The sequence below is a fragment of the Cornus florida genome, unplaced genomic scaffold (assembly GCF_030987335.1).
Source record: "Cornus florida cultivar Cherokee Brave unplaced genomic scaffold, ASM3098733v1 CherokeeBrave_3.0.0_Hap2_Chr02, whole genome shotgun sequence".
Lineage (NCBI taxonomy): Eukaryota > Viridiplantae > Streptophyta > Magnoliopsida > Cornales > Cornaceae > Cornus > Cornus florida.
In genome coordinates this window covers 13601310-13615646 of record NW_026775572.1, presented here as the reverse complement: position 1 = coordinate 13615646, position 14337 = coordinate 13601310, and the positions used below count along the sequence as shown (strand labels likewise).

At 34.3% G+C, this 14337-nt stretch overlaps 2 protein-coding genes across 2 annotated transcripts; both read right to left on the bottom strand.

Annotated features, from left to right (window-relative positions):
* Positions 1-1897: 1897 nt before the first annotated feature.
* LOC132285497 (receptor-like protein 46) lies at positions 1898-4562 on the bottom strand. The gene has a single exon (XM_059787693.1). The coding sequence runs from the start codon at positions 4477-4479 to the stop codon at positions 2032-2034; it is 2448 nt and encodes an 815-aa protein (XP_059643676.1). The 5' UTR covers positions 4480-4562; the 3' UTR covers positions 1898-2031.
* Positions 4563-8537: 3975 nt separating this feature from the next.
* On the bottom strand, positions 8538-11507 carry LOC132285488 (receptor-like protein 46). The gene has a single exon (XM_059787685.1). It carries the CDS (start codon positions 11483-11485, stop codon positions 8813-8815), a length of 2673 nt encoding a protein of 890 aa, XP_059643668.1. The 5' UTR covers positions 11486-11507; the 3' UTR covers positions 8538-8812.
* Between the last annotated feature and the right edge of the window lie 2830 nt (positions 11508-14337).

Sequence of the window (14337 nt, the reverse complement as noted above, 5' to 3'; positions counted from 1 at the left end):
GTATTTGTAAACTTACCATCACAAAATATATAAACATATATATATACACACACACATATATATTTTAACCAATATAGTTCCTTTGCATTTGAACTTTCATTCCACCATTGATGTTCTAACCCGTATAATTATATTGCTATTAACAGTTCAAAATAAGTTGAAGTACGGTGCCAAGTGGTATTTTCTTGCCTTTCTACTTCTAGAGTTTAGTGCCCATAGGCTATATAGAAGCTGTGAGTGAATTTCTTGCTGAGTTAGGAGGTGTTTAAGGGGGGTTAAGTCCAGATATCTTACATTCCGTCTAGAAAAGGAATGATTGGAAAATATAACTAGAAAAAGTTTAACAATTTTTTATATTTTTCACTCCCAAGTGAAAGAAATTGGAAGGAAGAAAGTGATTGATTATTTGTGTTATTTATATTCACATAAATAAAGCGTTAATTATTTACTTTTTCTCCCCTTTCTAATCCTAATATGTTGTTTTATGTTCCCATTCTACTCCTTTTTTTTTTTTTTTTTTTTTTTTTTTTCAGGTATTCTTGCCTAAAATGGGCATAAATGGCCCTCACTTGTAATTCTACATGATTTGCTGGTATGTAATTTATCTGTGATGAAAGTTGCTAGAATAATTTATTTTCATTTTCTTACCAACCAACCAAGAAAAGTCAACTCTGCTACTTACAAATTCTTCTAGTTTGCATTTATGTTCAAGTTTAGCTTTAGTGCAGGGAATGCTTAGAGAACAATTCTGTTTTACCACTTAAAGGGACAATAACCTCTAAGACCTGTGTATTATGAAATTGCTTGTCTTGGGCTTTTCCTCTTTACTTCAATAATTTATTATCTCATGAAAAAATAACTTGCTTATGAATTTTATGCCTTTTATATTCAAGATTTATGTGCGAGGATGTTGAAGAAATATATACATGTGTGTCTGTACATAATACATATATATAGCAGCAAAATGATAATCAAAATGAAAACTAAGTTACGAAAATGATATGATATTTATCAAGTTGGAAGATCCCAATGAGCTATGAGAGAGTACAAGTAGAGGATATAACTCGGAGAGACATGCATTTGGAAGAAAGTAAGTAATTCAACTGTAAAATTGTGAAAACTAATTCCTAGCCAGTCTTGTAGTCCTGTTGAGGCAATGATGGACAGACTCAGATCAATCTGTTGTATGTGATAACCAAAGTTAGGAAATTATATATTTTAGATATCAATTGAGTATTGGGTTCCTGAAAACATTGTAAAAAGAAGTCTGTGTGTTATCAAATTGCTAATTTCTTTACTACTTGATTTGGAGATTATAACATTATGACTCAAAAGTGACACTAGATCACTTATTCCCCATCATGTAATTGGCTCTATCAGATTTTAGTTTTAGTCTTTTGGGGCCTAAGGGAAAATATCACTATCCAAAGCCAATGTCATGTTTAATATGCATCAAGATAGTGTAGCTGATCGTGAACCAGGGACTGCATGCCAAGAAACGAAATATCAAAATGCTTATATAGGTAACGCCAAGCAAGACTACGGAAAACATTTATGCATAACATTAGAAGCAAAAAGAAAACAAATGAATTTCAACTAAACACATGAAAATGATTGTATATTTGAAGTACGCAAACTAAGCACTTTGTGATAATGGCTGGTTTTAGTTTATATTCAGGACTGCATAATGTTTGTTTAGAAGTCTGATTTATTTGTCATGGGGTCATAGCAGCGTCTAGTTGTTCCATAAACCTCTCTCAGATTGATGCAGTACTTTTACTTAAAGAGTTTTACTAACAGTACTTTATGATTCTTTATCTAAGTCATGATATGCCAAACAGAGAAATGGAAAAGACAATTTAAGAAGGAAGATGATTTATATTAATTGATTCTTTCATTAAACTATATATCTTAAACACGAGGCCTCAGGCTTATGATGCAAAACATTATCCTGTGGATGTTTACGAGAGGACTAATTATTTAGACTTTCATAATTAGATGTCCTGAACAGGTTTTGAAACCTCAGAAAATTCATTCCCTAATCCTAAACCTAATAGGAGGCCGGCGACGTCGCAGTGTGGTGTTGTCAAAGTAGCCAATGGCATAGGCCACTCCAACTGCTGAAAACAACCCAACTGGATACCCAAAACCTGCATATTCCCATGAAAACCATGTTTCCTTGCTCTCATTCTCCTCTCCCTCTTGTGGTGGCGGCACGTCCTGACAAGGAACCTGGATTTGCATTCCACATAGTCCACTGTTGTTCGCATAATAGTTTGGATCAATTAGGCTGTCCATTTGAGGACCTTCTGGAATGGGACCGACAAGGTTGTTGTTGCTCAAGTCTAACGTGCTCAATTCTAAGAGTTTTGCGAAAGTTTGAGGTATTTCACCTGAAAGCTTATTGTGTGACAAATCCAAGGTCTCTACACTCTCCAAATCGCCAAAACTTGTAGGAATTTTTCCTGAGAGTGAGTTAAAGGACACATTGAGTAACTTAAGGCTTCTAAGACCACCTAATGAATCAGGAATTTCACCTGATAATTGGTTGTCTGAGAGGTCTAATAGAGAGTAAATACCAAGGTTGTTGCCGGATAAACCTTGCTTTGAATTCTTCCAGTTGACTAACAAGTCCTGTAATTCAATTGGGAAGGTAACCAAGTCAGAGAGAGTGGGGATATAGGGAATATCAACCATTCCCCTCAGGTTTCCAAAGCTTGAAGGAATATTTCCAGTAAGGTTGTTGTTGGAGAGGTCTAGGATCCGAAGACTACTCAGATTCGACAGATCATCGGGGATCGACCCCTCAAGCAAATTGTTCCGAAGACTAAGGACTTGAAGAGAAGATAGTTGGGAGAGAAATGATGGGAATTCTCCTGTGATTTTATTGTCATAGAGATCAAGGTGTGCAAGCTGGCTCAAATTGGACAGGTTAAAAGGCAAGTGACCAGAAAACTCATTTTGACTCAGTGACAACATTATTAAGCCTATCCCAAAAGTTGAAGGAACCTCACCTGACAATTTGTTAGAGGAATAATCAATGTAAGCAACAAGGGCCGCTGGGTCGAAAACTGGGAAAGTGCTTCCAGAAAAGCTATTTGACGACAAGTCTAGCCATAGCAACCGATAGATATTTGAGAGGGAAAGTGGCACAGGCCCAGAAAAATTGTTACTGGACAACATGAGTATCATCAATGCAGTAGCTTCACCAATGTTTTCTGGCAATTCCCCGGAGAAGTTGTTTCTTGACAGAGCAAGGACAGATAAACTTCGAGTTTGGAATAAACGAGGGGGCAGAGAACCCGTAAGCTTGTTATCTGATAAAATTATACTTCCAACATCCAGTTCAGCCAGCCATTGTGGAAAGTTTCCTTCGAGTTCATTTTCACTCAAGTCCAAGAAATTAAGACTTGTTTGATTGGAAAGCCAGATGGGAATATGCCCTGAAAGACCACAAGATCTAAGAGACAGCTCAGATAACACACACTCTGGAACTACCGTGGTGTTGTTATTCCAGGTGAGTCTGTTTCTTCCGAGGTGCAAAATTTTCATCCCCTTGAGGCTGAACAACCATGCTGGGATTTCACCGGAGAGAAAATTGCTGTCCAGTCGAAGTGTCTCCAACTTACCCATCTTTTGAATTGATGATGGGATTCCACCACTCAAGTTGTTCTTGCTTAATGCCAAAGTTGACATATTCAACAAGTCCCCAATATTGGCTGGTATCTCCATTGATAGAGAATTATTTCGCAGATCTAACATTTGCAGCTCCCTCAAATTTAACACGGACACTGGAATCCTACCAGAGAATTTGTTTTGACGAAGTGACAATTTCTGTAACACAGTTAAGTTTCCAATCTCCATAGGTATATTTCCTTGGAGAAAGTTTTCTTCCATGTTCAACAGCTGCAAATTCCTGAGGTTACCAAGCTCACCACTCAGCATCCCTTGAATCGAGTTGCTGCTTAGATCAAGGTATTGGAGGTACCTCAAACTAAACAACTGAGGAGGAATTGAACCGCTGAAGTTATTCATCCTCAGGTCAAGATGGACTAGTTTGGACAAATTGGCAAAACCAATTCCAGGTATTTGACCTTGTATTGAATTGGAGGAAATGTCAAGTAACATGAGACTTCTTATGCGAAAAATGGGTGTCAAGACATCTGAAGTCACAGCAGTCATCAAGGGTAGTAAAGGAATGACATAGTAGAGATTAAGACCGGTCACCTGTGGTGAAGATGAGCTGTGGTGGCAAATGACCAGGTCCCATTGACAACAATCTGAACTGGAATTCCATGAATCCAATCCAGTGACCGTTGTGTTCATGGGATCGTTTCTCAACGAATCACCAACAAGTAAGGATTTGAATTGGAGGAGAGCTTCTTTCTGATCTCGTGGACAACAAAGTGAAGGGCTACAACAAAAATTGAATATGAAGTAGAAGAAGTACAACACAAGTATATGTTCTGATTTGGCCATTTTGGGCAGTTCTGTTCTTTCTTTGATTTGCTAAATCAGAATTGAAATACTTATAAGAATGTCAGAAAGGAAAATGAACAACAAGGGACCACTCTTTATGGGTAGTATGGCATTCAAAGGATGGATGATTAATGTGTAGACATAACTCAGTTTTTAAGTATTGAGTGGAAAGACAAGGGAAGCTTCCTAGGTTCTTTCATTGTTAGAAACTTTGAGAGTTAATTGACTTGTCTCTTTTAAAAAACTCAATTCATCTGAAGGTTTATCCACAAATTAATTTTTAATATAACCTTGTTATTATTATTATTATTGTTATTATTTTTATTTTATGTCTTAATGTTGATTTATAGATTATAAGTCCCCCCTACCAACTTCACATGTGTCCCTCCAAATAGCGGTTATGATGAGCAAATGACTGAAAAGTCATGCAGTCGACTTCAATTCAACGGTGCAGAGTATCATTGCATCAAAAGACTTCAAAAGACTTCTAGAACATCTGTTTTTACTGAACATGATAACTCGAATTTTTAAGATTTTAATTTAATTTATTGTATAACTTTTTAGCTGGGTGTATTTTGATTTATTTAAATTTGTATAAATTGAAAATTTTATTAAGATTTTCGGGTCGTGTGATACCCCTCGGATTTATGAATGCGGGTTGGCCAGGCCCACGCCCGAATACCCGAGGATATCAAAACAAATTGATAATAAACGAACACAAAGTACAAAAGAATAAAGAAGAATAAATAAAATGTTGACAAGAAACTTAAATGATAATCTAATAATAAACCTCAGAATATATTTCCATTAATTAATAAACTCTTCTGATACAACTGATCCTCCAAAATACAACTCGGGAATCCATACTGTGTGGACCCCTAGAAAATCCAAACTAAAGAAATGACAGCAATAACTGTCTAAATCAGGAAACTGAATCATAAAAGAACTCCTATGTAGCATCGGAAGAATGAAGTAGACTGATCCCTGCTCAGTACGAACAACCTCTACTCCTGACGAACACTTGAAAAATAATGGTGGGTAAGCCCCACAAACAAGTTCTACTCTACTACAGTCCAAGTAGAGATCCGATACACGTATACATCCTAATCAATTCAACAGTAACTAGTAGTTCGTATATATATATATATACACACTAAAGGAACTTCACTAGACTATAGGGTTGTCTCAACCTGAATAGTAGGCAACATGCAAAACGCACATATAGTGGGCATGAATACCTAGACCTACCAGGGTATACAACTACACTATATCTAGCTACACATCCCTGGCGATATACGCACCATAACCACTGATCTTGAGACTCAAGCTCATATCATGGCACCATACTTATATATATATAATCTAGTAACCATCCTATCCGGTATAAATTAATCCTCCATAAGTCATTCAACTTGTTCAGCTGACCTGACTTGAATATAAATAAGACTTAACATTTTAGTTAATCCATTCCCTTATATAATAAATTAATTATCCATAAGTCATTCAACTTGTTCAGCTGATCTGACTTGAATATAAGTAGGACTTAACATTTTAGTTAATCCATTCCCTTATATAAAATAGGTAGGACTTAACTGATAAGTTAATTCGTCCCTAGAATGCCACCGTCTCATACCAGTGCATTAAACCACACAATCCAACAATTAATGTAACGATTAAGGAAATACATCAAACAATTCAGAAATAACTATAATAATATGATATCAAGTTATCACAAAATATGAATGACTTATTATTTATTTAAGCTTCCTATATCATATGTCCTACATAAACTGAATCTTATACATATGATGATATTTTATTATACCGTCAAATAAGCATTTTCCATATCCAATTCATCTTATACATTTAATCTCAATTGCTAAAACATATTAAAAGATTAAATTCATTCGTTTGTTTAAAACATTCAAATAGCAAGCATCATTATGATTGAGTCTATTTAAATTTATTTAAACCCAAACCTAGTTTCTATTTAATGTTCAGGAATCCTAGACATGTTTTTACGTTCCATCGTTCCACAGATATGAAAAATACATAATTTAAACATGTAAAAATTCACACCGGAAATCAAATCAAAATCATGCATTTATCAATTCATAACACAAGAACAGATATGAACCAAATTCATAAAACCTACGTTCTAATCTAATTAAACATGCAAAATTATTTAATTTTATGTGTTTAATAAATTTTGGAATTTCCTAGGCATGTACAGAAACACGAATCAAAGGGAAAGAGATAGAAGAAGAACTTATCTTAAACTTTCGAATCGAAAATTAAACTTCTTCTTCCTTGATCTTCTCTCTACAGGATTTTCTCCTCATTCCTTCCTCTTTCCCCTTCTCTCTCTAACTCTTTCTCTATAGAATATATTACGTGATATATTTTCACTCCTTTTTCAACCTATAGTTGTGTATTTATAGGCTAAATAATAACCCTATTCCTTTTCCCAATCCAAGTCAACTTAATAAAGAAAAATAAAAAATAAAAATATTAAAAAGGTAACTTAAAATATGTTACGTATATAATCTATGTATATCCTTATTAATTAAATAAAATATATACATTAGATTATTTATTAATACTAAAGTTACAATAATATTAAAAGGTAACTTAAAACATGTTACATATATAATCTATCTATATCCTCATTAAATAAATAAAATATATATATTAGATTATTTATTTATACTAAAGTCACCATAATATTAAAAAGTAACTTAAAACATGTTAAGTATATAATCTATCTGTATCTTCATTAAATAAATAAAATATATACATCAGATTATTTATTTATACTAAAGTTACCATAATATTAAAAAGGTAACTTAAAACATGTTACGTATAAAATATATGTATATCCTTATTATATAAATATATAAAATATATACATCAGATTATTTATTAATACTAAAGTTACTATAATATTAATAAATTACTTTCCTTTTTATATATATGTATATACATATATATCTATATATATACATATACAAATATCCATGGGTAATTATCCATACCCATCCAACCTCTTATTCAAGTAGTTCATGGGACCCAATTAGTTAGCCCATTACCACTAACCATAAAATAAAATAAAATATTTAATCATTTAATTTACAATTAATTACAATTAATCAAATACATCATTTAAGCACCTAATCTAATTAAATAAATAATACAAATAGCACCTAGACAAAATACAAATAACACATAAATAAGTAGCCAAGTAATGAAGTAATACTTAATTCAATTAAACACATAAATAATTAGTTAAATAATCAATTAAACAATTAAAAAAATATAATAAAAATAAATAAATAAATACTGAGACTATCTTTTTAAAATTAGGAGTATTACAGGTCGTGACACATCTTTTGGAGGATCTCAGAATCCCTGCATATAAGTCAAAGTCTACATTGGTTATTTTCATGTCTGCAATAGTATATGGTCCCCCTATGTTCTCATTTTCAACACGGTGTTAGGTAAGAAAAAGGAAGATGCTGTGTTGTTAATTAGTCTTCATTTGTTTATTGAAGTATCATATAATTATTTTTAATTTAAAAAGGACAAATATACTTGACTAAATGTTTAGTTGTCTGTCTTGTTAATTTGGTTTTAGTTAATATGTCATTCTCTTAAGTTTTGTTTTATTATCTAAAACTGAGAAGAGCTTGAACAATTTCCCTGAGGCCAAGTCTTCTTCCCAGTTTTCACTTTGCAGCAATAATGGCTAAGTTTCAATATGATGAATATAATTGGTTTTTTATTTTTTTTTGGTAAGTAATTTGGGAAAATTTATTTGCTCTGTACTCCTGGTGCAATTAAATGGTAATATCATGAAATTGTATCCATCGGACCCTGTTTTAAAGCTTTTGTAACATAAATAATTAGACCACTGTCAAATGCTTGTTAATTTAATATTTAATGTACATCTAGATTGTGACACTGATCATGAATTTGAGACCGCCAAAAAAAACAAGAATTATCAAAATGCTCATGTAGCAAACCCAAGAAAAACTACCCAAAGCATCGAATGCATAAGATAAAAGAAAATGAAATTTCAACTTATATATCAACAGGATGGGATTGGTGTTACTGAAGGTGAAGGATCAGTGATATGGACAATTGTGATTGTCCAAAGCATTCCACTTCTTGAAGTGTGAAAGATTAAGCATTGCATAATATTTGACCGCGCTATAATAGAGAAAATCTACAAAAACCTAAGAAGTGGCCCAAAAGTACTTCAATTCTAAAAATTACAAAAAAAATACAGGGAATGAAACCCAATCACTAAACATATTCTGAATCCTTAGGAAATTCATGCCCATGGCCTTAGCCGAAGAGTAGGCTGGTGGCGGCACCACCATGCTGTGTTGTCGAAGTAGCCACTAGCATAGGCAAATGCAAGTGTTGAAAATAACCCAACTGGGTATCCTATTCCTGCAAACTCCCATGAAAACTCATTCTCCTTGTACTCTTGTCCTGGTAAGATTTCCTGACAAGGCACCTGAATTTGCATCCCGCATACTCCGCTGTTGTTTGCATAAAAGTTTGGATCATTTAGCCTGTCCATCTGAGGACCCTCTGGAATGAGACCCACAAGCTTGTTGTTGCTCAAGTCTAACGTGTTCAATTCAAGGAGCTTTGCAAAAGTTCGTGGTATTTCACCTGATAGATTATTGTGTGACAAATCCAAGGCCTCTAAACTCTCCAAATAGCCAAAACTTGCAGGAATTTTTCCTGAGAGCAAGTTGAAGGACATATTGAGTAACTTGAGGCTTCTGAGACCACCTAATGAAGCAGGAATTTCACCTGATAATTGGTTGTTTGATAGGTCTAACAAAGAGTAAATATTAAGGTTGCTGGATAAATCTTGTTTTGACTTCTTCCAGTTGACAACCAGGTCAGGGATTTGGTTATGGTATTGTATAGCAAAGGAAAATGTATCAGCCAGAGTTGGTGATCCAAAGAAAAGATCATCCGGGAATTTCATAGCCAAGGTAAATGCGTCAGGGAGAGTTGATGAGATAAAGGAAATATTAATCATTCCCATGAGGTCTCCAAAACTTGGAGGAATGTTTCCAGTAAGGTGATTGTTGGACAGGTCTAAGATTCGAAGACTACTAAGATTTGACAGATCATTGGGGATTGACCCCTTGAGGTAATTGTTCCGAAGACTAAGGACATGAAGAGAATGCATTTGAGAGAGAAATGATGGGAATTCACCTGTGATTTTGTTGTCATGGAGATCAAGGTGTTCAAGCTGTCTTAAATTGGACAAGCTCAAAGGCAAGTGACCAGAAAACTCATTTTGACTCAGTGATAACAATATTGTTTCTCTACCAAAAGTTGAAGGAACCTCAACTGACAATCTGTTAGAGGAAACATCAATGTAAGCAACATCAGCCTGTGGGTGGAAAATTGGGAATTTGCTTCCTGAAAAGCTGTTTGACGACAAGTCTAGCAATATCAACCCACAGACATGCGAGATGGAAAGGGGCACAGGCCCAGAAAAGTTGTTACAGGACAACAAGAGTATCATCAAATCAGTGGCTTCACCTATGTTTTCTGGCAATTCCCCGGAGAAGTTGTTCCTTGACAGAGCGAGGACAGATAAATTTTGACTTTGGAACAAACGAGGGGACAGAGAACCCGTAAGCTTGTTATCTAATAAAATTATACTTCTAACATCCAATTCAGCTAGCCATTGTGGAAAGGTTCCTTCGAGCTCATTTTTACTCAAGTCCAAGAAACTAAGATTAGTTTGATTGGAAAGCCAGATAGGAATATGCCCTGAAAGACCACAAGAACTAAGAGACAACTCAAACAACACACACTCTGGAACTACCACGGCATTGTTATTCCAGGTGAGTTTGTTTCCTCCAAGGTGCAAATTCTTCATCCCCGGGAGGCTGAACAACCATGTTGGGATCTCGTCCGAGAGAAAATTGTTGTCCAGTCGAAGTGTCTCCAACTTACCCATCTTTTGAATTGATGATGGAATTCCACCACTCAAGTTATTCTTGCTCAATGCCAAAGTTGACATATTCAACAAGCCCCCAATGTTGGCTGGTATCTCCATAGAAAGAGCATTATTTCGCAAATCTAACACTTGCAGCTCCCTCAAATTTAACATGGACAGTAGAATACTACCAGAAAATTTGTTTTGATGAAGTGTCAATATCTGCAACCCAGTTAAGTTTCCAATTTCCATTGGGATATTTCCTTGAAGAAAGTTTTCATCCATCTTCAATACCTTCAAATTCCTAAGGTTACCAACCTCACCACTCAGCATCCATTGAATCGAGTTGCTACAAGAAAATTTGTTTCGACGAAGTGACAATGTTTGCAACCCAGTTAAGTTTCTAGTCTCTACAGGGATATTTCCTCGAAGAAAGTTCCCATCCATGTTCAGTAGCTTCAAATTCGTAAGATTACTAGGATCACCACTCAACGTCCCTTCAATTGAGTTGCTACTTAGATCAAGGTACTGTAGGTACCTCAAATTAAACAACTGTGAAGGAATAGAACCACTGAAGCAATTCTCGTTCAGATCAAGATGGACTAGTTTGGACAAATTGGCAAAACCAATTCCAGGAATTTGACCTTGTATTGAATTTAAGGAAATGTCAAGCAGCATGAGACTTCTTATGCGAAAAATGGGTGTCAAGACATCTGAAGTCACAGCAGTCTTCAAGGGTTGTGAAGGAATGGCTGCGCAGAGATTAAGACCAGTCACCTGTGGTGAAGATGAGCTGTGGTGGCAAATGACCAGGTCCCATTGACAACAATCTGAACTGGAATTCCATGAATCCAATCCAGTGACCATTGTGTTCATGGGTTTGTTTCTCAACGAATCACCAACAAGTAAGGATTTGAATTGGAGGAGAGCTTCTTTCTGATCTTGTGGACAACAAAGTGAAGGGCTACAACAAAAATTGAATATGAAGTAGAACAAGTACAACACAAGTATATGTTCTGATTTGGCCATTTTGGGCAGTTCTGTTCTTTCTTTGATTTGCTAAAGCAGACCTGAAATACTTAAAAGAATGTCAGAACGGAAAATGAACAACAAGGGACCACTCTTTATGGGTAGTATGGTATTCAAAGGATGGATGATTAATGTGTAGACATAACTCAGTTTTTAAGTATTGAGTGGAAAGACTAAGGAAGCTTTCTAGGTTCTTTCATTGTCAGAAACTTGAGTTAATTGACTTGTCTCTTTAAAAAAATCTCAATTCATCTGAAGGTTTATCCACAAATTGATTTTTAATATAATCTTGTTTTTATTATTATTCTTATTGTTATTATTTTTATTTTATGTCTTAATGTTGATTTATAGATAATAAGTCCCCCCTACCCACTTCACATGTGCCCCTCCAAATAGAGGTTATGATGAGCAAATGCCTGAAAAGTCATGCAGTGGACTTCAATTCAACGGTGCACAGAATCATTGCATCAAAAGGCTTCTAGAACATCTGATTTTAGTGAACATCTTTTGGAGGATCTCATAATCCCTGCATGTAAGTTAAAGTCCACTCCGCATTGGTTATTTTCATGTCTGCAATAATATATGGTCGGCCTATGTTCTCATTTTCTACACGGTGTTAGGTAAGAAAAAGGAAAATGATGTGTTGTTAATTAGTCTTCATTTGTTTCTCGAAGTATAATATAATTATGGGTAAAGTACAACCACGCCTTTTGAAGTTTGGCAAAAGAATATTTAAAGAAAATTTATCTATTTTTTAGACAAATACATCTCCTGGAGGATCCATAATGGATAAAGATACCATTTTACATGAAAAATTGACCAAATTACCCTTTAACCTTTTATGAGACTTTTTTAACTTTACAATTTAATAAATTGGACCAATCTACCCTAATGAACAATTTATGCTTAAAAAAAAAACTTATTCGCTTTTTTTTTTTTTTTAAATGTCTTAACTTCTTAAAAATGTAGACGTCTAAAATGATTTTTGTTCAATACATATATTTCAAATAAATTATATTTTGTTATTACTTCTTTTCTTTTTCTTTTTTATTTTTAAATTAAGATACTTAATTCTTTCATTTAAAAAAATTAAACCAATCTCTTTTCTTTAAAAATAAAAAATATGGATACCAGTATAACTTTATGCATCTTAAATTATATATCAAATATTATACATTTCCCAACATAAAAAAAAAAATGTATCAGTATAACTTTATATGCATCTTAAATTTATGCTGGCCTTTGTTTTGTTTTTTTTTTTTCCCCCTTTTATGTTGGGAAATGCATAATATTTGATATATAATTTAAGATGCATAAATTTATACTAGTACCATATTTTTTATTTTTAAGGAAAAAAGATTGGTTTAATTTTTTTAGATGAAAGAATTAAGCATCTTAATTTGAAAATAAAAAAGAAAAAGAAAAGAAGTAATAACAAAATATATTTTATTTGAAATATATGTATTGGATCAAAAAATCAATTTAGACGTTTACATTTTTAAGAAGTTGGGACATTTATAAAGTAAATAACAAAAAAATGAACAATATAAAGTTTTTTTTTTATGCATAAATTGTTCATAAAGGTAGACTGGTCTAATTTATTAAATTGTAAAATTAAAAAAGTCTCCTAAACGGTCAAAAGATAATTTGGTCAATTTTTCATGTAAAGGGGTGTTTTTGTCCATTTTTTAAACTTCAGGGGGTGTCTTTGTCCAAAAAATAGCTAAGTTTCCTCTGAGTATCCTTTTGCTAAACTTCAGGGGGTGTGGCAGTACTTTACCCAATAATTATTGTAACGTTTTCAATTTTTTCCCTTTTATCATTTTTAGGAATTTTCTGAATTTTTCTATAACGACCCGAACCCGTGGGTCCAGACCGTTAGCCGGGTCTTTGCCCTGACCCGAGGTCAATGAGGTCATACTTGCCACTTCTTATGTCCAAAAATTGTCATAGAGCTCACTCTGGGGTTCAAAATACCATAAATCACAGTTCCACAATGACGGTCAACCAACACAGGTCAATTGGGGATGAGCAGCCAGTTAATGGGCTTTCATTGGCCGGTTGACAAGGCAGGATCAGCCAGCTGACCTACAGGGTCGATCGGCTGAAACGATGGGGTGAAATAAAGGCTCTCGAGAGTTTCACTGTACAAGCTTCGATTAGCTGACGATGGGGGTTCGTTCGGCTAAACAATAAGTTTTGGTCGGCTGATGGTGAGGGTCAGCGGGCCGAAACAGGGATTTGAACCCTGAAACTCACTAGAGTGGCCTCTGACTGTGTTTTATGCATACTAAACTCATAATAACCTATTATTGACTGAAATTCCGAGTTCACGGCAATAGTTTAAGACACAAATCAATACAAAGAGGTGATAATGATTATTCAAAACAGGGTTTCTTTCCCTTACATCTTCAATATTTACAAAGTCTCAAGTTTATATCAAAATACCATTATTGTTTATAATTACAACACATAACCATATTCACAATATGAGGGGACTTTACAATAATTGAGACTTTACGAAAGATTAGTAGATACACAAAAAGGGTAGCAATACAAGTTTCTAATCTTCTTTAAGCTTGAGATGGTTCAGTGTCCACAACTTCTTTCCCTGGTCCTAAAAAAAAGTTAAATAAAATGGGGTGACCAAATTGCTCAGTAGGTAATGCCTAAGACCCACCTCTTGTAACCCCATGAATCCAAAAAATGAATAGGACAATAAGGAACGGGGTCATACAAAGCCGGGAAAAATACAATATGCATTTTCAAGTTTAAAACAAATGAATGTCGTGCCATTAACATGAATGCAATGTCATGCATGTCACTCCCCATTTTTCAGAAAACTTCCATCG